Consider the following 25,416-nt stretch of genomic DNA (forward strand, 5'->3'; position numbering starts at 1 on the left):
ATTTGTGAATATTAGCTTTAGGAAATGATCGTATAGTTTATATGAAGTAAAAGACCCACAATAGTCAACATAACATTGAAGAATAACAGTGTTGGTAGACCAACACCACCTGATATAAAGATTTATTATAAAGCCGAAGTGATCAAAATAGTGTGGTACTGATGAAACAAATAGATCAGTGGGGGAAAAAAATAGAGCCCAAGCTGGGTGCACTAGTGCTGTGATCCCAGCAACTTGGCAAGCAGAGGTGGGAAGATCACAACGTTCAAGGCCAGCCTGGGCAATTTAGCGAGGCCCTAAGCAACTGAATAAGACCTTGTCTCAAAATAAAAAGGGCTGGGGGGATGTAACTCAGGGGTTAAGCACCCCTGGGTTCAATTCCCAGTACCAAAAAAACTCACCAAAATACATTAAAAGAAAAAAAAACAGATCCCAGAAGTAGACCCATAAATACACTAAAATGATCTTTGACAAAGGAACAAAAAAGCATGAGTTTTTCAAAAATTGTGTTCGTAGCCATGCGTGGTGGCACACGCAGCAGCTCAGGAGGCTGAGACTGAAGAATCCTGAGTTCAAAGCCAGCCTCAGCAATGGTGAAGTGCTGAGCAACTCAGTGAGACCCTGTCTCTAAATAAAATACAAAATAGGGCTGAGGATGTGGCTCAGTGGCTGGGTGGCCCTGAGTTTAATCTCGGGCCCTCAACCTCAAAAATGGTGCTTGAATAACATAGACATACACATGCAAAAAAGAAAAAAAGAAAAGAATCAAAATAACAGACTATACACTCTTCCCAAAAATTAACTCAAAATGGATCACAGACTAAATGTAAAATGTAAAACTATCGCCATTTCATCAAGAAAACTAAAGGCCCAGAGAACAAGACAGATGAAGGTCACACAGGTTGAGGTGGAATGTGAATCTGTAACTACAAAGCTATAAAGGTGTTTTCCCCACCACACTTGACATTCTCCTTGGGAGAGCAATTCCCACCTTTTTTTTTTTTTTAGTACCAGGGATTGAACTCAGGGGTACTAGACCACTGAGCCACATCCCCAGCCCTATTTTGTATTTTATTTAGAGACAGGGTCTCACTGAGTTGCTCAGCGCCTCACAGTTGCTGAGGCCAGCTTTGAACTCACAATCCTCCTGTCTTAGCCTCCCAAGCTGCTGGGATTTCAGGCATGTGCCACCACACCCAGCCAGTTTCCATCTTTCTAAAGAGATGCAATTGCCAGCCTTCACACCTAGTTCCATTTCATAGGAGGGGACCTGAGTCAGAGATTATTGGGGTGCCATGGAGCTCTAATGAATCAAAACAATACTAAGAAGCCAAGTCTGCAATTATTGTCAAAGATACAACTTAATAAACATCTTTGTAAGGGATCTTTTTACTTTCTGTGTACTATATGCCCGGCACCATCAGGGAGGCTAAAAAGAAGCACAAGGCACAGATGCCACCCTCTGCAAATAGGTTTTAAATGTAGGGCTTTGCCATCTAATATGAAAATAGTGCATGCAGTTTCATATTTTCTAGTTGCCACATTGTCCAAAAAGTAAAACAGCTGAGATTAATTTTAATAATATATTTTATTCAACCCAACATTTCAAAAATTATTTCAACGTGTAATTAGCATACAGATATTATTAGTGAGATTTGACATTCTTGGGGGGGGTATTTATTTATTGGTGTGTAGCTTTCACTTAACAGCCTCTCTCAAGTTGCATTAGCCACATTTCAAGTGTTCAAAAGCCATACGTGGCCAGTCATTATTACAGTACTGGATAGCACAGGATTAGGGGAAAAGATGGATACCAGTTAAGTGTTTCAAATCAAAATGTAGTCAATGCAGTGGTAGAGACGTTCAGGGTCACTGGAGTTAGGATGTAGGCCTCTGAGGCCTTCCAATTCTGAAGACTCTTATTCTGCCACATATCATAGAAAAGACAGAGAAGCTTTAGTCCACTTTGCACACTGGAATCAACATTAGCCTTGGTTAACCAAATTTAATACACCCAAAACAAAACTCATCCCTTTATTGGATGTACCTCCTCCTCCTCTCTTAATTTTTTAGTTCAGGTGATGGCCTCTATATGTTCACTCAAGTCATCCTTATTTCATAACAGATATATGAGCACTTCATCAGGGCACTCTCATCTCTCACATGGATTATCACAAGGGCCTTTAGGAGAATGACCTTAGGCCTGAGTCTAAGCAACTCCATTTTAAAAACTCCAGTTTAAAGCCAGCAGTCTCACCAGGCACACCCACAGAGCCCTCCAGTATGGCCTCAAACAAGTTACTTCCCCTCACCCTGGTGAAGCCCCTGGCAGGCTGACCTTGCCAGATAAGAGGGAAAGGTGAGAGGATCAGGGTGGAGACCACCAGACCAGATGTTTCTGACCCCAGGGTAAATGATGTCATGGAAAATTCCAGTGGACTGAAAGGGGGGTCAAAAGTCCCAGAATTTAGTATAAATAATAGAGCTGATGAACAGGGATTCAGCCAGCTGAAACAAGAATGCACTCGAGCTGGAAAGCCTGGTGAGGACCTAACATCCCATCAACTGACATAGTTTCCTGATCCTCTGCATGATCTTCACCCACTCTCAAACTCTACTGCCTGGTCTGGACCCTGGTGAGAGCCACAACTTCTCCCTACAACCCTCTCCTCAACCAGTTGTCCATTCCATGCCAGGAACAGCCTGCCTTGGTTCCAAAGCTGGTCACCCCAGTCTAAAGTGAGTGTGCATCAGCTGGACATAAAGCCTAAGGCTTGAGATTTTTTGGACTTAGCATGCAGAGGAAATGACTAGCCTATCATGATTAAGTGTTTTGCAGTGCTTAAAATTAATCTAGAATTGTTTGCTGTGAATTGATTATGTCTATTGCAGTGCCTAGCATTAAGGATTGTTGTTTTCTTGATTAAGAACCTATAGAGTGAAATTGTATTGAGTAATCTGAGTGAATAAAGCACTGAAAAGGGCAGAAGCCCTTGTACATTCTTTATTTCTCCCCTTGACCGCATACATTGCAATTTTGCGCCCCCCCCCCCCATAGCCTTCTATTTGGTTCCCTTGCCTCAGTCACTCCCCGACTAACAGTAATTAGTATTCCCTAGGTTCATTCATGGTTCACCTTCCCCTACAGAATGAAGGTCAAACTGTCACAAAGAATCCTCTTGGGTGGTGGTGCATGCCAATAATCCCAGAGACTTGGGAGGCTGAGGCAGGAGGATCACAAGCTGGATGTCAGTCCCATCAACTTAATGAGACCCCCTGTCTTAAAAAATTAAAAAGGTTGGGGTATAGCTCAATTGTAGGAAGCCCCTGGGTTCAGCTACCACTACCAAAAAGAGAAAAAAATAAAGAATCCCCTTAGATATCTGTTCTTTGTTTATGTAATAAGATCCAGCTGTTTGCCCTTTCTGGACCCTGAACAAGGTTACTTGCCTTCTCTGTCGCTCTTTTGTAAAAATAGCCAAGTCAAGCTGTCATAAAGCGGACTTGAGGTTTAGAAATGAAAGTACACTTTGAGGGCTGGGGTTGTAGCTCAGTGGTAGGATGTGAGGCACTGGGTTCGATTCTCAGCACCACATATAAATAGACTAAAAAATAATAAAGATTCATGGACAACTAAAAGATATTAAAAAATACACTTTGAACCATACCTAACCAAAGGGCTACTCTCCCCCACCGCTTCTTCACACGACAGCTACCTTCCACCTATCCGGTCTCTCTTTTCAATCCAGGAAGTTACTGCACAGTGGTAGGGCGTGACACGGCACAGAGGCAATACGGAAAAAGCCTGGATGACGCCACCTTTGCCAAGCTCACTGCAGTACAGTTTCTCAACCAGTACCTTTAAGGACTAGACGATCCCTGGCAATCTGGGGGCGTCCTCGCGGGGTTGGGGATCCCACTACCTCCACTTATCACAATCCCGACCGACCGGAATCCACACCAAGCACGTGGCAGGACCGGGGGCGGGGCCGGGTCACGTAGCTACGGCCTCGGTCGTTGCGCCTACGTACTGCCGCCAGCTCAAGGACCCGTATTTAAAGAGACAGGCTCTCCAACCGCCAGTGGGCTGCCTGCGGCCTGTGGGGGCCTGGTCCGGAGGCGAGTGGTGGTCGCTGGAGCCGGGGAGGCAGGTGAGGGGCGGCGCGGCTGGGCGCGCTGTGGGGAGGGAAGCGGGCCAGGGCCAGAGCCGGGGCCCCAGCGCAGTGCGGCCCGGGAGCCGCCACCGGCTCCTCCCCCGCCCGCCCGCCTGCGGAGCCTGGGGGCACACCCTCCGTGACGTGGCGGCCCCCCGGGAGCCCACGGGAGCCCGCGGCGCCCCGGGACCCCCAGGGGCCGCCCACTGCCGGCGCCTGGATGGATTTGGGAGCCTCTCGCGGCCGGCGGCTGTCCTGCCTGGAGAGCTCCGCAGAGACCCGGGACGGCGGCTGCGGCCAGGCCTTGGCGCTCTGATCCGATTCCGGATCGGGCCCTTTCATTATTCTCCTTTGCTTCCCCCGGGGGCCGCGGGGTGCTCTTGTAAGGATCGCGTTGAGGTCCAGCTTTCCTGAGCTGCTCCTGTGAGCCTCCTGGCCTTGCTCACCTCCGCGACGGTTCTTCAACTTCGGGGGGTTATGCAGTTCTTTGTGAATCTCACGAAACTTACTGATGTTCTCGCTCCAAAAACGTACATTGTCAAATATACATATTTTGTATGCATTTTCAGAGAGTTCAGAACTCCACCATTACCATCAGCCCGTCCATGGATTCTTTGTAATTTCCCCAACCACCCTTCGAGGTAGGTCTTGTTTTCCGTTTTAGAAGTAAGAAAACTAAGACGCAGAAGTTCAGAGATTCCACCAGGGTAACAGTTCTAAGCTGGATGGACTGGCCCTCCCATCCCTGATTCCTCAGTCCACCTGCTTTTCTCTGCACCGTGTTGCACTGCTGTAAGGCCCGTTTTTATTATAATGCAGTAGTAATTTCACTTCAAAGCACTGTGCAGACTAAAAATAATTCCCAGTGTATTTAAAATTAGAACAATAAAGTTATTTAAGTACAAATATAAAAAGGTCTGAATGAATCACCGTTGATAAACCACATGGATTGACTTATCAGTTCCTTCGATTCTGACCATCTAGTTGCTGCAGCATTCCCTGATTCAAGTTGCTGAATTAAACAGGTAATTGAAAAAAAAAAAAAAAAAACAGGTTAATTGCACATAGGGATCCTCAGTTTAAAGATTTAACTAAACTGCTGCACTGACTATAGTAGGAACCAACATTATTGAGTCCTTGCTGTGTGCCCTATTCTAAAGGCTTTACTCTTGGAACAAAAACCCCTTGAATTAGTTACTATTATTATACATGTTTTGTAAATAAGAAAACAGCTACAGAGAGGTTAAGTAATCCACCAAGGACACACAGCTAATAAGTGGCTTAGCTAGGATTTGAACCTGAACGGTCTGGTTCTGGGCTCTACTAAGTTGCCTCTCAAAAGAGGGCTTCTGTTTAGATCACGAATCTATATAGTGGTTTGTTTTCTGGGGATGGCATATGTATTACACTTCTAATTAAAACTTCATGAACATCATTTCATTTTTCTTGGTGATTAAAAAGAAACTTAAGGATTTTATAATGCTTAAAGGTCATCATCCATTATGAGTATAAGATTGTTGATGGCCTGAGAAAAAAAATTTATGTTATTTAGATTCTCTTCATTGTGATTTACTAGATGTATTTATGTACTTTAGATAATTGAACACCTTTTTGGAAACTGGATTTTCCCGTATTGGAACTCTGCTTCACTTAGGCAATGAGTCTTTAATCCTTTGGAAAGTGATTAGTCAGCATGGACTGTATGAGATTGTGGTCTTTGGGAAATTAGAAGCCTGGCTTCTCATTTACATCTCACATTTTGTTGTCTCCTGTCCTTTCATGTAGCTATATGACTTTGGCCTTTAAGATCCTCTTCCCAAAAAACTTGTGTGCACTTGGCCAAAGAGAACTGTGCCTGTTCCGAGAACAATATCACTGGCCTGACATAAGGAAATTCAGCCAGTGCTTGGAAACAGATCTGCTACGTGGGCGTTGCCTCCTCCAGGGAAGAAAGCCTGTTCTGTCATTCCAGGGAGCCCATCTAAGACCACGTGCCACCTGCCTTGTTTTCTTGCCAGAGTCGCATGTGGGACTCTGCAGTAGCCCCTGTGAGATGGCCGAACAACGGTTCTGTGTGGACTACGCCAAGCGCAGCACAGCCGGCTGCAAAAAATGCAAGGAGAAGATTGTGAAGGGCGTGTGCCGCATAGGCAAGGTGGTGCCCAATCCCTTCTCCGAGTCTGGGGGTGACATGAAAGAATGGTACCACATTAAGTGCATGTTTGAGAAGCTGGAGCGGGCTCGGGCCACCACAAAAAAAATTGAAGACCTCACAGAGCTGGAAGGCTGGGAAGAGCTGGAAGACAACGAGAAGGAACAGATCACCCAGCACATTGCAGGTGGGATGGGGAGGGGAGTAGGGCTTTCTTATCACACTGGGGCTGATGGAAAAAGGGAGGGGAGGAGAGCCCAGTTTTTTTGTTTTCCTTGGAGAGGGGTACTGTGGATTGAACTCAAGGGCACTCAACCACTGAGCCACATCCCCAGCTCTGTTTTGTATGTTATTTAGAGACAGTCTCACTGAGTTGCTTTGTGCCTCGCTTTTGGCTGAGGCTGGCTTTGAACTCAGATCCTCCTGCCTCAGCTTCCCAAGCTGCTGGGATTACAGGTGTGTGCCACCACGCCCGGCAAGCCCTTTTTTGTTCCTTTTTTCTTTAAGCTTTTAAACATTTTATTTGAAAATAATTTCAAACTCACAAGAGTATAAGAGTAAAAATAGTGCAAAGAACACTTACCTTCTGTAACCAGGTTTACCTACTGCTGAGTTTATTTCCTTTATCATTTGTGTTCATGTCCTCTCTTTACACATGCACATTTTTTAGTTTTTATCCACCCCCACCCCCAACCATTTAAGTAGGTTGCATACATAATGACCTTTTACCTTTGTGTGTGTGTGTGTGTGTGTGTGTGTGTGGTACTGGAGATTGCAGGCAGGGATGCTGTACCACTGAGTTGGATGTATTTATGAGACAAGTAAATTGCTGACATGAAATTGGTGATCCTCCTGCCTCAGCCTCCTAAATTGCTGGGATTACAGGCAGGTGCTGCCACACTTTTAAATATTTTAGTTCATGTATCTTAAGAACAGAAATATTATCTTCCAGGACCATAATATTTTTTCCCTGTGACTTATAATTCATTGTTGTACTTAATTTTGTCACTTAACAGCCCCTTCCAGCTGCTTTCTGTATCCTGTTCACCTTCATGTTTTTTTCTTTTTACTTGTTTTAAATATTTCATTCTCAGCATAATAAGAAACCCTTAGTCTTCTCTTGTGTGTGTCCTACCACAGTCACAGAATCTTGTACGTATCTTATGCCTTTTCTCTTAAGAGTCCAGGTTCCTGTTAGTGGAGAATGATATTAGAAACTCAAATCTAAAGTTGGGTATGGTAGCTCACACCTGTAATCCCATCAACATGGGAGACTGATGCAGGAGTTTGAGGCCAGACTTGGCAATTTAATGAGCACTGTCTCAAAATTTAAAAACTAGGTTAAGGGCACTGGGGATGTAGCTCAGTGGTAGAGCTCTGGCTGGCCAAAAGGTTTGGGGATGTGCCTCAGTGGTAGAGCACCCCTGGGTTCTATCCCCGGTACCTCCCACACACAAAAATCTGGATGCTACATGTTATCATCATCATGGGGTAGCTTAGCTTTTAAGCCCTTGGGACAGATAGAGCTAGAAAATACCTATGTGTACATACACGTAAACACACAAGTATTTATAGATACATGTGCCTATTAACATGTACGCACATTCATGCATATGTGCATATTGCATATTTAGAAATCTTACACCAGTACTTTCAAGTCCAATTAGTCAGTCCTCTTTGATCTTCAGCATCTGTAAAGTGATCCTTTTTTTTTTTTTTTTTTCCTCAGTACTGGATATTGAACCCATTGGTATTCTTAACACTGAGTTACACCCCTGGCCCCACCCCATCCCCCCCTTTTTTTAAATATTAAGACAGGTTCTCGCTAAGTTACCCAGGCTGATCTCAAACTTGGTATGCTCCTGCCTCAGCCTCCTAAATTGCTGAGATTGCAGGTCTGTGTCACTCTGCCCAGTTTAATATTCATATCTTCAGTTAATCACAGTTCTTGTTGCTGTAGGAAGACTTGTAAATGGCTTTAAAAAGGGAATCTATCCTTGTTGAGAGGAAAAATAAAGGACTTATAGGAGAGGAAACTGTTTCCCACATGCTTCATTCTCAAGTTCCCCATCCAGTCTGCCCTGTGTCAGCCATTGGCCTCAGCCTTTGTTACCTTTACCCATCTCTCATTTAGAAGAAAAGAAACACAGGTAAACCATCAGCTGACCTCAGATGAGCCAACAGCTACCTATGCCAAACCAGCATGCTCTGATCTGTCTTCATTGTACTTTTTTATTCATCTGTAAATTGGGGCTATTCCATGGAGTTGTCCCCCAGTTTTATCTATCAAAATGCAATTGCTTGGCTGAGGATATAGCTCAGTTGGTTGAGTGCTTGCCTTGCATGCACAGGGCCCTGGGTTCATTTAAAAAAAAAAATGCAACTGTTGATTCTCTCAAGTCCTCTTAGTTCTGAAGATTATTTATTATATGTGGGATAAGAGGTGAAGAAAGTTGATGAAAATTTTAAGTTACTCTGGACTGGGGATATAGCTCAGTTGGTAGAGGGCTTGCCTCACTTGTATAAGACCCTGGGTTCAATTCCCAGCACCACAAAAAAAAAAAAAAAATTAAGTTACTCATAGAGGTAAATGGTTAGAGGGTCTTTTGTCCCCAGAATCCTCTCCCTTTCCTTTCCCTTCACCTGGTATCTTACCACCTCCATTCAAGAAGACCTGCTTACCACTAGGCCATGTTGGGGCTCATGGGAGTGGCTTACCAAGCAAGCCTCTAAAAGAAGTTAATAATTTGGAATTTTTATGAGACCTTTCACTGGAGGATATTTTTCTTTTTTTGGGGGGGCGGGTTCTATAGATCTGTCTTCTAAGGCAGCAGGCACACCAAAGAAGAAAGCTGTTGTGCAAGCTAAGTTGACAACAACTGGCCAGGTGGCATCCCCAGGGAAAGGAGCGTCACTTGTCACCAACACCAATCCCCGAAAGTTTTCTGGCTTTTCAGGTAAGATAAGTTAAGGTCCTCTTATTTGACTTGTTGAAAATTTTGCTTTTTTGTCTCAATAATTTGCTTTCCTTGGGGCTCCACGTGTGTGGCCTGTCTTTGTATACTTTAATCTCTTGTGTCAGGAAGAGGTTTGTTTTGTTAAAACTTTTTCTATGTGAAGTTATTTCCTGGTTCAGACAGATTTTTATAACCGGCCCCTTTACTTCCTTATATTTTTGTAATGAAAAGACTTTGAGAAATTATCTTCCTAAACTTGCCTGAACTGGAGAGGAAAGTATGGTAGAAGAAGGGAGATACCCTGCACGGACCATATCCCTTAATTTCTGTTATTTCTTACAACTCTTTGTCAAAGGGTTGAAATGTTTGTGGTACGAGGAGCAAGAAGGAACAAAGGATCTAAGGGTATTAGCTTCTGTTTGGAAGCTGCAGCCTCGTCAGGAGGCATGTGCTCTGTGGAATCAGAGGGCTCTGTGTTCAAATCCCATCTCCCAAGGGTTGGATTATAGCAGGACAGGTGAACAGTAAAGTGTTTATTTTTTTTTTCTTTCTCTTTATCCTATATACACATATAATCACATACATGTGGTTTCTTTATGTAACATAGAAGTACTGTTTCCTGGACCAAGGATTTAGGAAGATCTTGCTAGAATGAGAAGATCAGGATTGTTTGTTGGCCTTCAAAAACAGGTAGCTTTGGCCTAGGGGCTTTTATCTGGTCTTCAGTTAATTGTAGGAAATGTTCTTATAAGGCCTACTTTATGAACGAGAAAGCTGAAGTTTAGGTTCATGATAGAGTATGTGCATTGAAGTGTGGCTGTAGTCCCAGTGTTCTTTCACTCAAATCCTATACCTTTTTTATTGTTTTGAGACATTCTTGTAATTGACTCAGAGAAAATAATAAAGCTGTTTGGGAATTAAAAGAAGCTTGATGTGATTGAAAGAAGCCTGGACCTGAAGCTGGAGTGTTGGAGCCTGGTCCCAGCCCTGTTGCTTGACAGCTTGGAGCCCTGAGCAAGTCTTTACCTATCTGAGCTTCTGTGAATTGAGAGTGGCAGCATCTGCCTGATCTACTCCAGTGTTCTCCTGAGGACTATAGGAGATAACGTTGTAAAAATGGTGCCTGACTGTAGGATTTTTAGTATTTTAAAACCTTAGATTTGTACTAGGCCAAAGACAGAAATAGAGAAGAATCCAGGTGAAGATAAGGACAACATGAACCTGGAAGGGCCCTGGGTTTTTGGTTTTTTTTTTTTTAATTTGGAAGGAGTTGAGAGGAATGGGGTGTCCTTATGCTTGCAACCTTGCTGAACATCAATGCTTTTGAGATTTTGTTCTCTAAAATCCGATTTAGAGTCCAGGTCAGAGACAATCACAGATTTATAATTTACAAGCCCAGACAAGAAGCTTATGTCAGCAGACAGCTTGTTGATGGCCTTGCTTTTGCTTTGTAAATGAGCACAAGGAAGTGAGAAGGAATCACTAAAGAGTTGTTCAGCATTATTTTTAGGTATCTGGAGGAAAGTCCTGCTTATAAGCTACCTTTTAATTTGACAAACAGAAAGAACAGGCTGGAGTGGTGAGGGGAGGGAATGTTGGGAGTACACCACTGGGACCTGACTTTCTTGGTGGCATCCTTGTCCTGGCTCTGCCACTATGGAGGTAGGAGATCCTGGAAGTCATCTGCTCTTCTTGGGCCTGGATCCTCTCATCAGTAAGAGGATTTGCACAAGATAATCTTGAAGGTTCCTTCCAGCTCTGATAATCTATGAGAGCAGTAACTTCACATTGACTAACATGTCCCTTGATTTCTTCCCCTTTCTCAACCCAGCTTTTCTTTCTTCGGCTTTACAGTTGATGAGATCCTCCTGGTCAATCTTGGCACAGCCTGTGTTCCTCTCTGAAGCATTCACAGCTCCAGAGGGAGGGTGCCATTGCTCCTTAACCATTAATAGCTCTGAGATTTGGGGAAATGACCTTTAGAGGATACAGTGATGTCTACCCCAGGGAGCTCTTTGAAGGGACTGAGTGAAACTGTGTATAAAGCACCAACAGAATACCTGTGAGTTTCCTCCTTTCCCAGAAAGGCAAAATGAATCATCTTTGTTGTTTCTTCAACAGCCAAGCCCAACAACTCTAATCAAGCCCCCTCAAGCCCCACCCGCAAGACAAGTCTGTCCTCAAGCAAATGTGACCCCAAGCACAAGGATTGTCTGCTACGGGAGTTCAGGAAGCTGTGTGCCATGGTGGCTGATAATCCTAGCTACAACACGAAGACCCAGATCATCCAGGACTTCTTGCGGAAAGGCTCAGCAGGAGGTGGGGCCAGGAGCATCCTGAATGGGCTTTTCCCTTGAAAGCTCAGAGCCTTGGCTGGCTCTGCCATACATGTCGTTGCACAGGGTCCCATGCTTGGTTTAGTGCTCAGCTATTACTGTCTTAACATTCCTAAAATTTTGGCTAGGTGCAGTGGTGCATGCCTGTAATCCCAGGAATCGGGAGGCTGATGCAGGAGGACCGCAAGTTCAAAGCCAGTTTCAGCAAAAGCGAGTCACTAAGCAACTCAGTGAGACCCTGTCTCTAAATAAAATACAAAAATGGGCTGGGGATGTGGCTCAGTGGTCGAGTGCCCCTGAGTTCAATCCCCAGTACAAAAAAAAAAAAAAAAAATTCTTAACAGTTTTGAACAACGGACCTCCCATTTGCATTTGCCACCAGACCCCTCAAATTTTGTAGCCTATTTTCAGAGACTGTGGCATCTTTCTTCTTCTGCTCTTATCCTATCCCTAGGAAGGCAGAAAAATTCATCTCATTCAACCAGTAGGAAAATTTACTATCCTGCATATTTAATTAAGTTTTTGTGAACTACATGCACAGCTTGGAATAGAATCTTCCAACTCTGTTTCTTTCATTCATGTAACATTCATGTCACTGAGCGTCTGTAAGTGTGCTCATCACTGGGGACATGAAGTCAAAGTCATGGCTCTGCCCTGTGAGAATTCATCCATGAGCTAAAGATGGGACAGGTGCAAAAACAGCCAACCACTGAATTCTGGCCTCTGAACTACTAGTGATCTGCACAGGGTACTGTGGGAGCACAGTGATAGATCTTTTTAAACCTCTGCTTCCTTGAGTTCATCCATTGTTTTAAGCTCTATTTCTCAAGAAGGGTTCCTTTTTTTCTCTCCAGATGGTTTCCGGGGTGATGTGTACCTAACAGTGAAGCTGCTGCTGCCGGGTGTCATTAAGAGTGTTTACAACTTGAATGATAAGCAGATTGTGAAGCTTTTCAGCCGCATTTTTAACTGTAACCCAGATGATATGGCACGGGACCTGGAGCAGGTCAGAGGGAGGGGGAGGGAGACTGTATTCCAGGTGGGGTTCACCAAGCCAGGCACCTGCAGCCATTTTTTTTAAATGGTTAGGCACATACTGTTTTAGGAAACTGAAATCTATTTGAGTAAGCTTCCGGTACAGGGGAAGCTGAATGTGAGGCTGCAGCTGTTAATGTCATAAGTTTCTGAGGACTGAACCCATACCACTGCTTAGCCACAAAAAGCCTTATCTCAGAAGTCAGGACTTGAGACTGTGCTCTGTCTCTTGTGGGGCCCTCATCTGGACTCTTTTTGCTTTCTTCCCCCATGGGCTTATCATTCATCATTGATCTGTTCGGGACTCCAGCCCCAGCCGCCAGTTCACATATGTAAACTTCCAAGAATCCTCACTATATGATGACTGCATTTACCTCTTAGCTCAAATTCATAAGCAGGAATCAAGTTGACTGGGCTTGGAATAGTGCTGTCTCTTCTCAGCTAAGCCAGGTGGGCATATTTTATGTGGAGAGATGCGCCCCATTTAGAACTGTTGATGAGATAGTCTCTGAGAAGTGAGGTAAATATGTTGAGTTGGGGACAGGAACTGTGACTGAAGTCTCTTGACTCCTCTTTAGTCCTGAGGTTTTGGGGGATACACCTGGCCACCCTGGGGTTGTTGCAGTGGCATTTTGGTTTTTGGAGACAGGGTGACGTGTCAGAGACGATCAGAGTCTTCTTTGAGCAGAGCAAGTCTTTCCCTCCAGCTGCCAAGAGCCTCCTCACCATCCAGGAAGTGGATGAATTCCTCCTGCGGCTCTCGAAGCTCACCAAGGAGGATGAGCAGCAGCAGGCCCTGCAGGACATCGCCTCCAGGTTGGGGAGCTGCCCCAAACAAGTCAGACCCAATGGGGATGAGCTCAGGGAGAGGGAGTTACTTGGGAAAAAAGGTTTGGGGGTGCAGAGCTCTTCAGAGATCAAACTGAATAGGCCTCATTCCCTTAGGTGTACGGCCAATGACCTTAAGTGCATCATCAGGTTGATCAAACATGATCTGAAGATGAACTCAGGTGCAAAACATGTGTAAGTATCGTCTCCTGGGACAGCCTAAGCTTCCTTTGTTCCCAGCTGGTATCAGGACTCTGGAGTCCTTCTCTGGATTTGAATCCTCATTCCACTTTGTTGCCTCCTAGGTTACCTAATCCTGTCTCCACCTCCATTTTCTTATGTGAAGTGGAGGTAACAATACCTTTTGCAGAGAGTTGTTTTGATTGAAAGTATGGAGCATGTTTAGTAAGCACAGAATGCAGCTTTTGCCCATTCCAGCCCCCTCTTCTGCTAAGGCTGCATCCTGATAGATAAAGGTCTCAAAAGACTGAATTGTCAGATTTTTCTCCTACTTTGAATCCTCAAGATACTTGAACACAACTGCATATTGACAGATGAGGGTCTCTCCCCTCTGAGAACAGATTGCTATCCAAAGCCATAGTGTCAAATGCAGGCGTCTTGGTTCCTTACTCCCTTGACAGGTTAGATGCCCTCGACCCCAATGCCTATGAAGCCTTCAAAGCTTCACGCAACTTGCAGGACGTAGTGGAGCGGGTCCTTCGCAATGAGCAGGAGGTGGAGAAGGATCCAGGACAGAGACGGGCTCTGAGTGTCCAGGCCTCGCTGATGACGCCTGTGCAGCCCATGCTGGTGAGGAGTGTTGCCCTGCCCTGCTGTGCACGTTGCACATCCCTTGGGGTGGGATCTGGTAGGGATGACTGTTGAGACTGGTTGCAGGGTGAGAGGATTTGGGGAAGGAAGAGAGGAGAGGCAGCAGAGTGTTGCTCTCTAGAAGTGAAGGCACAGGAGGAGACAGGTGATGGGTGTAATGGCCAGAACCCAGTTCCCACTCTACTACCAAGCAGCTGTGGAGTGTTCAACGAGCTACTTAGTCTCTCTTGGTTTTTAGTTTCTTTGTGGGAATGACATGTGAGACTTGAAGCACCTACCTAAAATAGCTTATCTGTCATACTTGAACTTGGGGCTGTGTTCAGGAACCCTGAGGTCCTTTGACCTGATGCAGGGTGGCTTGGAGTGGGCAGCAGAACCAGGCTCCCTATGATAGGGTAACTTGGGAAGGGAGAGGAAGCTTAAGGAAGAAAGACTAACTCCAACAAAGATCAGCTTGCACGTTTGCTCCTATCCTGAGAATGGGGATCTCCTCTGTGGCATTGGTTTTCCTGTGCAGCAGGACCCCGCGAATGCTGCCATGCCTACCACGAGGCCCTTTGGGTCTTCCAGCAGTGTATGGTGCTTTTTTGGGAACTCTCTTATGTGTTATTTTGAAATTTTGCCTTAGGATTCTTTGTTTGGAATAGAGAAATGTCCTCTCCCTACTAGGAGTGTGGAACAGCTGGCACTCCAACAGTGACATCTCCACAGGGACCCCCAGTCACCTGAAGTAGTGGCCTTTTGACTTCTGTAGGAATTCTTCTGGAGTGTGTTGTACAGCCTGACATTGGAAGAATGGCATGAGTTATATAGCTTAGTGGCTGAACACACAAGCTTTGGAGTTGAGCCTAAATTAAAATCTCACTCCTGCTGTGTACTAGCTGTGTAACCTTAAATGACTACTTAACCTCTTTGACCTTTAGTTTTCTCATCCATAAAATGAAAATGCTATCTATCATATAAGATGCCACATCAAAGATGAAGTGAGATTATGTATGTGACCTGACAAGAATCCCCAAAACAGTAACTGTTGTTTGGGTTAGGCTGGTACAGGTGTGAGAGTAATCACACCTCTGTCTGGATTGTCCTGTACTAGGGATCCCTGATCACTATCACCCTGCCAGCCTCATTGGCACCTACAGTCTCTACTCTGACCTCTGCCTGCCTCCTGTGCTGAGATAACTGATGTATTAACAAGCTCGAGGCCCTGCAGGAGCCTCAATTATTGATTTAAAAAATATTATTTCAGCGGAATTTTGTCTACAATAAATAGCATTCATCTTCCTCGAAACACAAGCTCCTGAGTCAGTGCTGGTAATGATTTGATACTCAGAACACAGTTTTGCCCAGCCTTTTTTTTTTAAACAGTTCTATAGAATAAGTATTGTTCCTTTCTTTGTTCTTAATTTTTTTTTTTTAAGTTGTAGTTGGACACAAACCTTTATTTCATTCATTTATTTTTATGTGGTGCTGAGGATGGAACCCAGGGCCCTGCATGTGCTAAGCAAGCGCTCTGCCACTGAGCCACAATCCCAGCCCCTGCCCAGCCTTTTTTATTCTCAGCTCTGTCCTTGCCCTGAGCATGCACCATGGGCAGTCAGTCCCAGAACCCAGATTCTGGCTGACAGCCCTATTCTGGGCTCTCTGGCTGTCTGTCATTGAAAATCTCCAGGCTTTGTTTTTCCCACCCCAAGGCCGAAGCCTGCAAGTCCATCGAGTATGCAATGAAGAAGTGTCCCAACGGCATGTTCTCTGAGATCAAGTATGATGGCGAGCGAGTCCAGGTGCATAAGAATGGGGACTACTTCAGCTACTTTAGCCGCAGTCTCAAGCCCGTCCTGCCTCACAAGGTATTGATCGCTTTCTGTTGGGACTGTCTTTCTCTTTCCTGCTGCTAAGAGTCTCAAGGCCAGCTTTCCATAGTCTCCCAGCTAGAGTTCACAATAAAGACTTTTTGTTTGTTTAATGAGTGGATAAATTCATTTTTGGAGTCTCAATAATGAAGGACTGCTCATCAGGGACAGCCAGAGTCCAGACATTGGTTGGTCAAGACAGAGCTCCCTGGGACAGTGATAACTCTCTCCCATGATGTTGTGATATGGAGCTTATTTGCTCAGTGGCTGTGCAAGTCTTTTGCATTTTTTTGTATCCTGTGTGCTTTAAGCTAAATTAAAGTTCATGTATAACATTCTTTCAACAAATATTTACCAAATGCATCTGTATTGTTGTAGTTAGTATGCAAATATCAGTGACCAAAAAGCGCATAAAAGCTTTGGCCTTCATGAAGCTTACATTCTGCTATAAACACAATACCATGGGGACAGCTGGGAGCCCAGATGCCTGCCCTAATTGGGGGAGGGGAGAAAATCTCATTCCTGAGCCCTTTTCAGTTCCTAGGGGCAAGTCATTGTAGGTGTCTCTAGGAAAAAGCAGCTGGAGTGCCCTGACCTTGCTACCCTCTTCTTTGGAGCTTTGACTCAGTTTTCCAGAGCCCCAGGGGTCAAGGAGATGCGTTCTACACTCTGTGTACTCCCTTTAGCCCTGCCTTCCTGCTGGAGCACTGGAACCAAGCAGTCAGGCTACATGTTTCAGGTGTTTGAAAGGAAAGCTGAGCAGTGGCCTCATGTGACACTTTAGTGCAGGGTCACATGTCCTGTGGGACTCTGTGCAGGTGCTCAGGAAGTGCCCTGGTGAGGTTGGTGTAAGATGGACACCTCATGTGACCCAGGAAGACAATTGAGCATCGCTTTCCAGCCCTTTCCCATACCAGATTCACTCATCCTTTGCTTTTCCTGTGTTGTGGGTTCTTAAAGGGCTGGATTATTGACAGGGAGTGGGACAGATGGGCAAGCCTTTCCTGATCCTGCTCCAAGCATTCTGGGTAGAGGCAGCCATGTGCCCTGCCCAGGTGGGGAGTAGAGCCAGAGATGTGCTTTCTGGTTCCCATTGCTGTTATCACTTGACAGAAAATACCTTGAGTTCTGATGGCACTTCTCTCTGACTAGAGTTGTTGAAGATTAAGGTTCTGCCTTTATCAAGACAAATCCAATTCCAGGCATACTCTCTTAATCTCTAGATGGCTCTGGGAGCAGATCTCCTACTTAGGGAAGATTCTGCTCACATTTTCCTTCCTGCTCTGGAGGGAGTTCATTTCTTTCTAACCAGTCTGTTCTCCCCATCCCAATTCTAAGCCTAATAACTATCTGTCTTCTAAAATAGGCTCTAATCTCTGCCCACCTGTTTTTCTTTCCTCCCCCACCCCCCACATCTGTCTACCTCCACCTCCTCCCCCAAATGCTCATTTTGTTTCTTCCAAATCTGAGCCTTCTCTACAGCCCATAGACAGTGTCAGCATGGGCTGACTTCTGCCCGCGTCTGAACAGAAATACTAAAGCAGCCACATCTTGTCCAGGTGGCTGACAGTTTTGCACATTAGCTGTTTTGCACAGAGCATGTTGCTCTGTGTTCCTTCTGAGGTCTGGCTTTGATCTCTATGGCTTGGCTTCGGGGTTTTGCCGCCTGTTCATCCCTCATCAAAGCTACTTTTCCACTTCCAGGTGGCCCACTTTAAGGACTACATCCCCAAGGCTTTTCCTGGAGGCCACAGCATGATTTTGGACTCTGAGGTGCTCCTGATTGACAACAAGACAGGCAAACCACTGCCCTTTGGGACCCTAGGAGTGCACAAGGTACTGGGTTAAGTCATTTGTGCAAAAATGCATGTGCTGTCTATCTCCAAAGGGAGTAATATGTTACTTAGGATAGGGCTTATTTTTTGTTTCTGAACTGTGTCTGAATTTAGTCTTGGGTTTAGTATTTTTTCCTCCATAAAAAGACTCTATTAGGAACTAATTTGTAATTGATTTTCATTCAGTTCTGTCAGTCAGCTTTCCGTAACTGTAATAAAATACTTGAGCTAATTTATAAAGAGAAAACTTTTATTTTGGCTCATTGTTCCTGAGGTTCCAGGCCAAGATCTGAGGAGCCCATTGCTTTGAACCGAGTCATGGTAGAGCAAAACCACATGGATCACAAGCCAGGGAACAAAGAGAGAAGAAGGGGCCAGAGTCCCAGGATACCCCTTGGGGACATACCCACAATGATCAAAGTACCTCCCACAAAATTCTACTGTCTCTTACTAATACCTTCCTGGGACCAAGCCTTTATCACCTGGGCTTCTGGTGAACATTTACAATCCCAACTATAGCGAGCCCCGTCTGCTGTTTGCCCTTATGGCCCAGGTTCTTCTGGGCAGAAATAGAATTATCAGGTGCTTCAGGAAGCCTTCAGAAGTGGATTGGTACTCCCCATCTCCCCATTTTTTATGCCCTCTTTTTGTCTTTACAGAAAGCTGCTTTCCAAGATGCTAATGTCTGCCTGTTTGTTTTTGATTGTATCTACTTTAATGATGTCAGCTTGATGGACAGGTGAGTTGACTGGTTTCGTGTTTGTTTTTTTTTTTTTTTTTTTTTTTTTTTTGGTGCTGAGGATCTAACACAGTTTCTTGTGCATGCTAAGCATGTACTCTGCTACTAAAGTACACCCCGAGGCCTGGCTAGCATCCTTAAACCCAGGAACCTATTTTAATTTCCTAGGTAAGAATGTAGGGGGTTCATTGGGAAGGAGGGGATGGGAAGTGGCTAGCATATGTGCCTTTGTATCCATGAGCTTGGCAGGGGCAAGAGCAGGAGGGAACTGAGAGGTAGCACAGTTGCTACAAATCAATTCCCCATCCATTGTAAGGAAGACTTACCTCTGTGAGCTTAAGTCTCAGAGGAAACCCAAATCCCAAACAAATCTCAGTCTGCCAAAGCAAGATGGACTGTTGAGAGACACAGAAGGTGAACATAGCAGGGTTTCAGTTTATTCTCCAGTGACACCCCTCAGGCATAATGCAAGTGCTTTTCTGCTCAGAGGTTTTGATTTCAGGAGAGACTGGCAGTAGGAAACTCCCTATTGATGCTAGGGGTGGCTGTGGTGGGACTGTCTTGGGAAGAGCTAGCAATCCTGACTTAGCTGCCTTTAAAGGCTTGGGCCCAAGAAACCAGCATCCTGAGGCCCGACAGCCTGCTGACCCAAGGACCCGACAGCCTTGGGGTTAGGGTGAAGCAAGGCAAAAAAATACCCAAGTGGGAGTCATTTTTCAAGTGAGACCATATTTTGTATAATCTGGGCTAGAGGCCAGATCTCCCTTGGCTCCATAAAGTAGAAATAGGAACTACAGCTATGAACTGGCTAACTGGTTCCATTCCCCTGCTCACAGTTGTCCATCTTCAGTCAGGATGGAGCCCTGCAGCCTATGGCAGCAGAACTGTCACACATGAGGGCTTTAGTTCACGTCAGACCCTCTCATGCAGCAGCAATTTTATCATTGTGCTCCTTCCCTCCTCAGAACGGCTGCTAGGGGTGGGAAGATCCCTCCCTCAGCTTTCCTGTCCCCTTTAGGCCTCTGTGTGAGCGGCGGAAGTTTCTTCATGACAACATGGTTGAAATTCCCAACCGGATCATGTTCTCAGAAATGAAGCAAGTCACAGTAAGTGAAGAACCTACTCTAGACAGGGTCATGTGGCTTAAAAGCAGGACACAGAACCCCTTGCGCAACAAGTGTGACAGACTGAGTCTTACTTGTCCTTCTGGGGGTGGCTGATGTGTTTGCCTTTGTGTCTGTTGTCTGTTAGTTACCCAGGAGGACAGGGCATGGAAGTCCTTCCTAGGTAAGCACCCTGTGCCTCCAAGCCACTGCTGCTCTCTGGTTGAGAGGCTCCCTGGTTTACAAATCCCTTGTCCCTAGTATTCAAGTTAGGGCGTTTCCAGTGGGTACTCGACTAGCATGCCGTCGCTGCGTTCCTGTGCCATCGTCTTCTCATACCATCTTCAACATCTCTCCTGCTGTCCCTCAGAAAGCTTCAGACTTGGCTGACATGATAAACCGGGTGATCCGGGAGGGCTTGGAAGGGCTGGTGCTGAAGGATGTGAAGGTAAGGTCATCACAGCTGTTGCTTTCCCCTGAGCCTTTCCTGTCCTGGACAGATGGCAGTGCCATCTGAAGAGGTGGGGGTGGAAGCTGAGGGAGGGGGATCCTTTCTGGGGCTTGACAGGTCTGTTCTGGATTAGGGGGATGGGTTTTATACATCTCCTGAGGAGCCTGGAGTCCAGGGCCCTTCCGGTGTGGGCTGGTGTGCAGCAGTGAAGAGCTAAACCCCTGCCTCAGGGAGTTTCCATTGTACTTTGTGTTCTCTTTCATGTCCCCTCAGGGTACATATGAGCCTGGAAAGCGGCACTGGCTGAAAGTGAAGAAAGACTATTTGAATGAGGGGGCCATGGCTGATACAGCTGACCTGGTGGTTCTTGGGGCCTTCTATGGACAAGGAAGCAAAGGTCAGGGTGACTGCTGGTCCCTGTAGTGGTTCTCTTGGAAAGTGCCATGTCAGAGAGGCTGGCCTTTTTCCTGGCTTGATCTGCCAGCATGGGCCTGGGAGCTATGGACTTGGCACAGTGAACTCTAGCAAGAATCCCCTGAGCTGTCCTGGCACAAGGAGGCTTACCACAAGCTATTTCATCAGGGCCAGTTTTTCCTTTTCAGGGAAAATCTCTCCTAACTGGAAGGAAGCTGGCGTCTAAGAAATTAATACTTTTTAGGTGATTTACTGTATGACAGGCACTATTCAATTCGTAGGGCCCAGCAAGTTGGGTGTGATTACCCCTAATTTATTATAGAGGAAATTTGAGTTCATACAGATTGAAAAATCACACACTTAGAGCAGGTAGCTCAGTGGTGGAATACTTGCCTAGGAAACTCAGGGCCCTGGGTTCAATTACACAGCTAAGAAGAGGTGAACTCTGGCACCCTGATGCCAAGGGGACCGCTTCCTCTCCACGAGGTTGCCTCTCATGGGACTTGTGGGGTTGGCAGAGGTGGTTTTCTGCTATTCACACTCAGCCCATATTCCCCACCCGTACCCTGCAGGTGGCATGATGTCAATCTTCCTCATGGGCTGCTATGACCCTAGCAGCCAGAAGTGGTGCACAGTCACCAAGTGTGCAGGAGGCCATGACGACGCAACCCTTGCCCGCCTACAGAAGGAACTGGACATGGTGAAGATCAGCAAGGTGAGCAAGGGACCCTGTTGATCCTGGCTTCTGATGGGCTGTTATGAGGCAGACGCTGCGCTTTGAGGACTGCAGATATCATTTATCTCCTCCCCAGTAAGGAGAGTGCTGTTTGGAGTGCCCGCCTTGTAGACAGTGGCCTGCATGTCCTGGAGGCCTCACTCCCTTTGAGCAGGGAGGATTACATGGGTGAGGAGTTGGTCACATCTCACAATTTCATTACCAAAAGAGGGGTTTAAGCCTTGTTGCAGCTTAGGAACAGCCCAGAACAGCATCTTTCTTCCTCCAGGATCCCAGCAAAATACCCTCCTGGCTGAAGATAAACAAGATCTACTATCCTGACTTCGTCGTTCCAGACCCAAAGGTATCAGCCCAGTGGCTTGGGGTCTTCTAGCCTACAGAATCAGTTTGCAAATTAGTTCTCTAGGGCCACAGAGAAGTTATCCGAACCTCACAGAAAGTCACCTTAAGATGGGGATCTGGATTATTCAGCCAAGTGAGAAGCCTAGGGATGACCGGTCACCGCTGAGGAATTGTCTTCAGTGGAGGAAGATAATACCCACCCCCTCGTCACAGAGGGTCTGTTCTAATGGGAGCTGGCCTAATCTCTAAATAATGAATTCACAGAAGAGGCAGGACTAGCACCCAGGTCTCCTAGCTGCGAGCCAGAGCCTCTGTGTTTTGACTCATTCTGTTTCGCTTCTGGCTGATGGGAGATGTTTCCTTCTCAACTAGAGATGACCTGACCTTCCTGCCTTGCTCTTGACAGAAAGCTGCTGTATGGGAGATCACAGGGGCAGAATTCTCCAAATCTGAGGCTCACACCGCTGATGGGATATCCATCCGATTCCCCCGCTGCACCCGAATCCGAGATGACAAGGACTGGAAATCTGCCACTAACCTCCCCCAACTCAAGGTGCCAGCTCTCAGGCTGCATGTTTGTCCTCCAACCCCATCTCAGTCTTAGAACCTTGAGCATCTGGCCTATTGACATGTCCTGTCTTCCTCTTGACCCCATTCCACTGATATAGCAAGGAGGGCAAGTAAAGGGAGACCAAACTGGCATGAGGGCCCTTCCCACCAGCTCCAAGTAGATGGTCTCACTTTCTTCAGGATCCCCTGAAAGGCCCTTGGTCTAGCTGCCTCATGAGGCCTTGCCCAAGTCCTTTGCTGATTAAGAGCTGGAGTCAAGAGAACAGGGATTTGTACCAGTTACTCGGGTGAAGGCTCCATGTTGGAAAAGCACCAAGGAAGCCACCTCCTTTTCTCCTTGCTCTTTGTCTTTCTCACCTGTTTCCCCAGCCACGCGTGCCTAAAACAGACCACACAGCACCCTCTGAGGCGTGTCTGGGGAAGGGAGTGATAGCACCTGACCTTCTCCTCCTCAGGAACTGTATCAGCTGTCCAAGGAGAAGGCCGACTTCACTGTGGTGGCTGGAGATGAGGGAAGCTCCACTACAGGAGGCAGCAATGGCGAGAACGAGGGCACTTCTGGGTCTGCTGCATCCCGCAAGGTCCCCAGAGCCTCCCCCAACAAACCCTTTCCCAGTGCCCGGAAGGCTGAAGGGAAGCTGAGGATCCCCAACAGCAAAGGTAGCCAGGATAAAGAAGGGGGTCCGGGGGGCGTAGGGGCAGGGACCCAATCTCACATTCCAGCTCTGAGAACATGTGATCATGTATCCACTGCAGCTGACAATGATCACATTCCTAGTGTGTGTCCAGCCATGGGCCAGAAGCTGCTCTGCTAGGCACCCCTTATCAGCTCAGCAAACCTGAATGATAGTGCACCAGAGAGCTGGTGTGACTGGGGACTAAGCCACTTTTAAGCTAAAGCATTGGGCTGATAACTCTTCCCTCTCATCCATGCTCATGGCAGGGGAAGGATCTGGCCCAACTTTAGGAACCATGATCAGCAGTTCTTACTCTCCTAATTCTCATCCACAACTTTGTCCTGCAGGCAATAAGCCTACCACAAAGTCTTCAGTGAAAGTTGGAGAGAAGAGGAAAGCTACTGATGAGATGCCATACCAAGCAAAGGTGAGTGCAATGACAATGCAGAGGCAGGCCAGTTTGGCCAGGGCCCAGCGTTTCCAGCCTTGTGCACATGAACTTTGAAAGATGAGCAGAGGAGTTGGGGGAGGCTTGTTAAGCCCTTCCCCTCCCACAGCTGCTCCTCCCTCAGGCAGGCCAGCGTGCAGCTACTCCACACTGTGCCCTCTGGTTACCTTGCAGAGGCGGCCAGCCAGCCGGCAGAGAGGAAGGAGAGCTGTGCCAGCAGGCAGGAGATAGAGCCCAGCTGCCAGTCCCCAGTCAAATTTACATTAAAGGGGAGAAAGCCCAGTCTGGGTGTGGGGTGCAGCGTGAGTCTGTGGTTGGGGGAGCAGGTCCAGCCAGCAAGGAGGGAGAGTGAACTGCCTTGATGACTCTCCTCCAGTGGAGGAGCCTTTTCCCTTTATGCTCTGTCAGTCTTGTTTGGCAATATCTGTTGAGCACCTGCTGAGGCCAGGAGCTGGGTTAGCACTGGCTCAACCCCGAGGAACTGCTGGCCCAAGGGGTGGAGGGAGAAGTAAAGCTAATCCCTAGAATGATTGTGCCCCCCCCCCCCCCCAAGAGAAGCACAGAAGTCTTGACAACTCATAACATGAACCCAGTTCCCAGCAGACCAGTAGAAACCATTTCCTTCTCTTGTCCCTTCCTTGAAGCCCTTGAACCTATGCATAGTAATGAGCAAGACTACTGACCCTGCAGTCTACCCACCTGTGCAGTGGACTGTGGTCTTTAAGGGCAGGTCACTGAGTCACAGCCACTGGTTGGCTCCTAGAGACACATCCTTTTCCCATATCTAGGTCCCAAATGTTGGAACCCATCTCCTCCTCCTCATCACCTGGCAGGGAAGGGAGGAATGTCAGGCCTGTGTCATCCAGAGTGACTGGAGGATTTGGGGGCGGGGGGCAGATTGGCACCAGTGTCTTTTCTCCAGGATGCACTTTCTACTTAAGTCCTAAACTAGGCTTCCTCCATCTCTGGCTCTTGTCCTAAGTGAACTGTATTATACTAAATTGGGTAAAGACCCACCTGCATGCCAACCCCACCCTGACCCCTCTGTGTTTGCAGGTGCTGCTGGACGTCTTCACTGGGGTGCGGCTCCACTTGCCACCCTCCACCCCAGACTTCAGCCGTCTCAGACGCTACTTTGTGGCATTTGATGGGGACCTAGTGCAGGAATTTGACATTGCCTCAGCCACACATGTGCTGGGTAGCAGGGACAAGAACCCTGAGGCCCAGCTGGTCTCCCCAGAGTGGATTTGGGCATGTATACGAAAACGGAGGCTGGTAGCTCCCTGCTAGGACTCAGGTCTTCCTGCCCCCTTGGGACATCCTCTCCCTTACCACACTACTCTACCAGCCTTAGCCTGGAGGCAGGTAGGTGGAGGAACAGGAGGATGTCCTTTCATCTTCAGGCAGCAATCTTCCAAAATCTGCCAAGTCTTCTGGAGTAGGAATTATTTGCTGTGGGCACAAGTCAGTTTCTCTTGCTGTTTAAGCAGATCTCAAATCTGGGTGCTGGCTTTGTCACTTTTGTTTTCTTCAAAAAGCTTAGTTATTTTTATAAATGAAACATCCTGCAGCATCTGTCCTTCCCCCCACAATTCCCTTAGTTTCCTTAGTGGTCAAGGAGTGAAGGCTGGGCTACTAAAGCTGGCAGCAGACTTCTCGCTGCCTCATTTTACTTCCATTCCTTTTAAAGCTGTATTTAAAAGACCACCCCAAGATATGCATCTTACATTTGGCAAAACTTAACTATCTTTTGAAAGAGAACAAAATTAATTTTGATGACTTTATTCTCTGTGTTCTCTATTACAGGGGAGGGACTAGGATTGGGTGGAAATGAGGCCTGTATATGGGGAGGGAGGTTATTTGGGCTACTAGGGTGGGGTTATAGAGGCTCCAAAAAGATAAACCTGCCTTCTCAAAATCTGGAAACAACTGCCTTTTAAGAATACAAATCCACA

At 46.5% G+C, this 25,416-nt stretch overlaps 3 protein-coding genes across 6 annotated transcripts in view; 1 reads left to right on the forward strand and 2 right to left on the reverse strand.

The window, feature by feature from the left end:
• LOC114082782 (T-complex protein 1 subunit zeta-2) overlaps positions 1 to 3,953 on the reverse strand; it is a 52,125-nt gene extending 48,172 nt beyond the window's left edge. The window contains exon 1 of the mRNA XM_071607159.1: positions 3,860 to 3,953. The gene's annotated coding sequence lies outside the window, so the exon portion shown is untranslated. The remainder of the gene's footprint in view (positions 1 to 3,859) is intronic.
• The window catches only part of LOC114082774 (E3 ubiquitin-protein ligase rififylin), a 786,130-nt gene that overhangs the window by 693,976 nt on the left and 66,738 nt on the right, over positions 1 to 25,416 (reverse strand). The gene's annotated exons all lie outside the window — the stretch shown is intronic.
• Positions 4,097 to 25,245, forward strand: LOC139701298 (DNA ligase 3). Of its 4 annotated transcripts, XM_071607166.1 has the most exons (22): positions 4,097 to 4,151; positions 4,724 to 4,795; positions 5,139 to 5,179; positions 5,940 to 6,493; positions 9,120 to 9,263; positions 11,385 to 11,582; positions 12,454 to 12,605; positions 13,284 to 13,450; positions 13,580 to 13,657; positions 14,104 to 14,272; positions 15,988 to 16,143; positions 17,851 to 17,982; positions 18,641 to 18,720; positions 19,739 to 19,826; positions 20,194 to 20,271; positions 20,548 to 20,671; positions 21,261 to 21,403; positions 21,693 to 21,767; positions 22,173 to 22,319; positions 22,792 to 22,996; positions 23,361 to 23,440; positions 24,518 to 25,245. In XM_071607166.1, exons 4-22 carry the CDS (start codon positions 5,944 to 5,946, stop codon positions 24,749 to 24,751), a joined length of 3,000 nt encoding a protein of 999 aa, XP_071463267.1. In that variant the 5' UTR covers positions 4,097 to 4,151; positions 4,724 to 4,795; positions 5,139 to 5,179; positions 5,940 to 5,943; the 3' UTR covers positions 24,752 to 25,245. The 4 variants fall into 4 exon arrangements, 3 of the variants coding, with proteins under 3 accessions (XP_071463267.1, XP_071463268.1, XP_071463266.1); XM_071607167.1 differs by lacking the exon at positions 5,139 to 5,179 and having other exon boundaries at positions 4,113 to 4,151; XM_071607165.1 differs by lacking the exons at positions 4,097 to 4,151; positions 5,139 to 5,179 and having other exon boundaries at positions 4,427 to 4,795.

This window comes from Marmota flaviventris (genome assembly GCF_047511675.1).
Source record: "Marmota flaviventris isolate mMarFla1 chromosome 17 unlocalized genomic scaffold, mMarFla1.hap1 SUPER_17_unloc_1, whole genome shotgun sequence".
NCBI classification, from domain to species: domain Eukaryota; kingdom Metazoa; phylum Chordata; class Mammalia; order Rodentia; family Sciuridae; genus Marmota; species Marmota flaviventris.

Excerpts from the sequence above, each read along its gene's own strand:
- LOC139701298 (XM_071607165.1), top strand. The coding sequence starts at position 4,632 with ATGCAGTTCTTTGTGAATCTCACGAAACTTACTGATGTTCTCGCTCCA. Across the intron at positions 6,494-9,119 it reads GATCACCCAGCACATTGCAG|ATCTGTCTTCTAAGGCAGCA; the intron begins GTGGGATGGGGA and ends CGGGTTCTATAG. Across the intron at positions 22,997-23,360 it reads GAGGATCCCCAACAGCAAAG|GCAATAAGCCTACCACAAAG; the intron begins GTAGCCAGGATA and ends TTTGTCCTGCAG.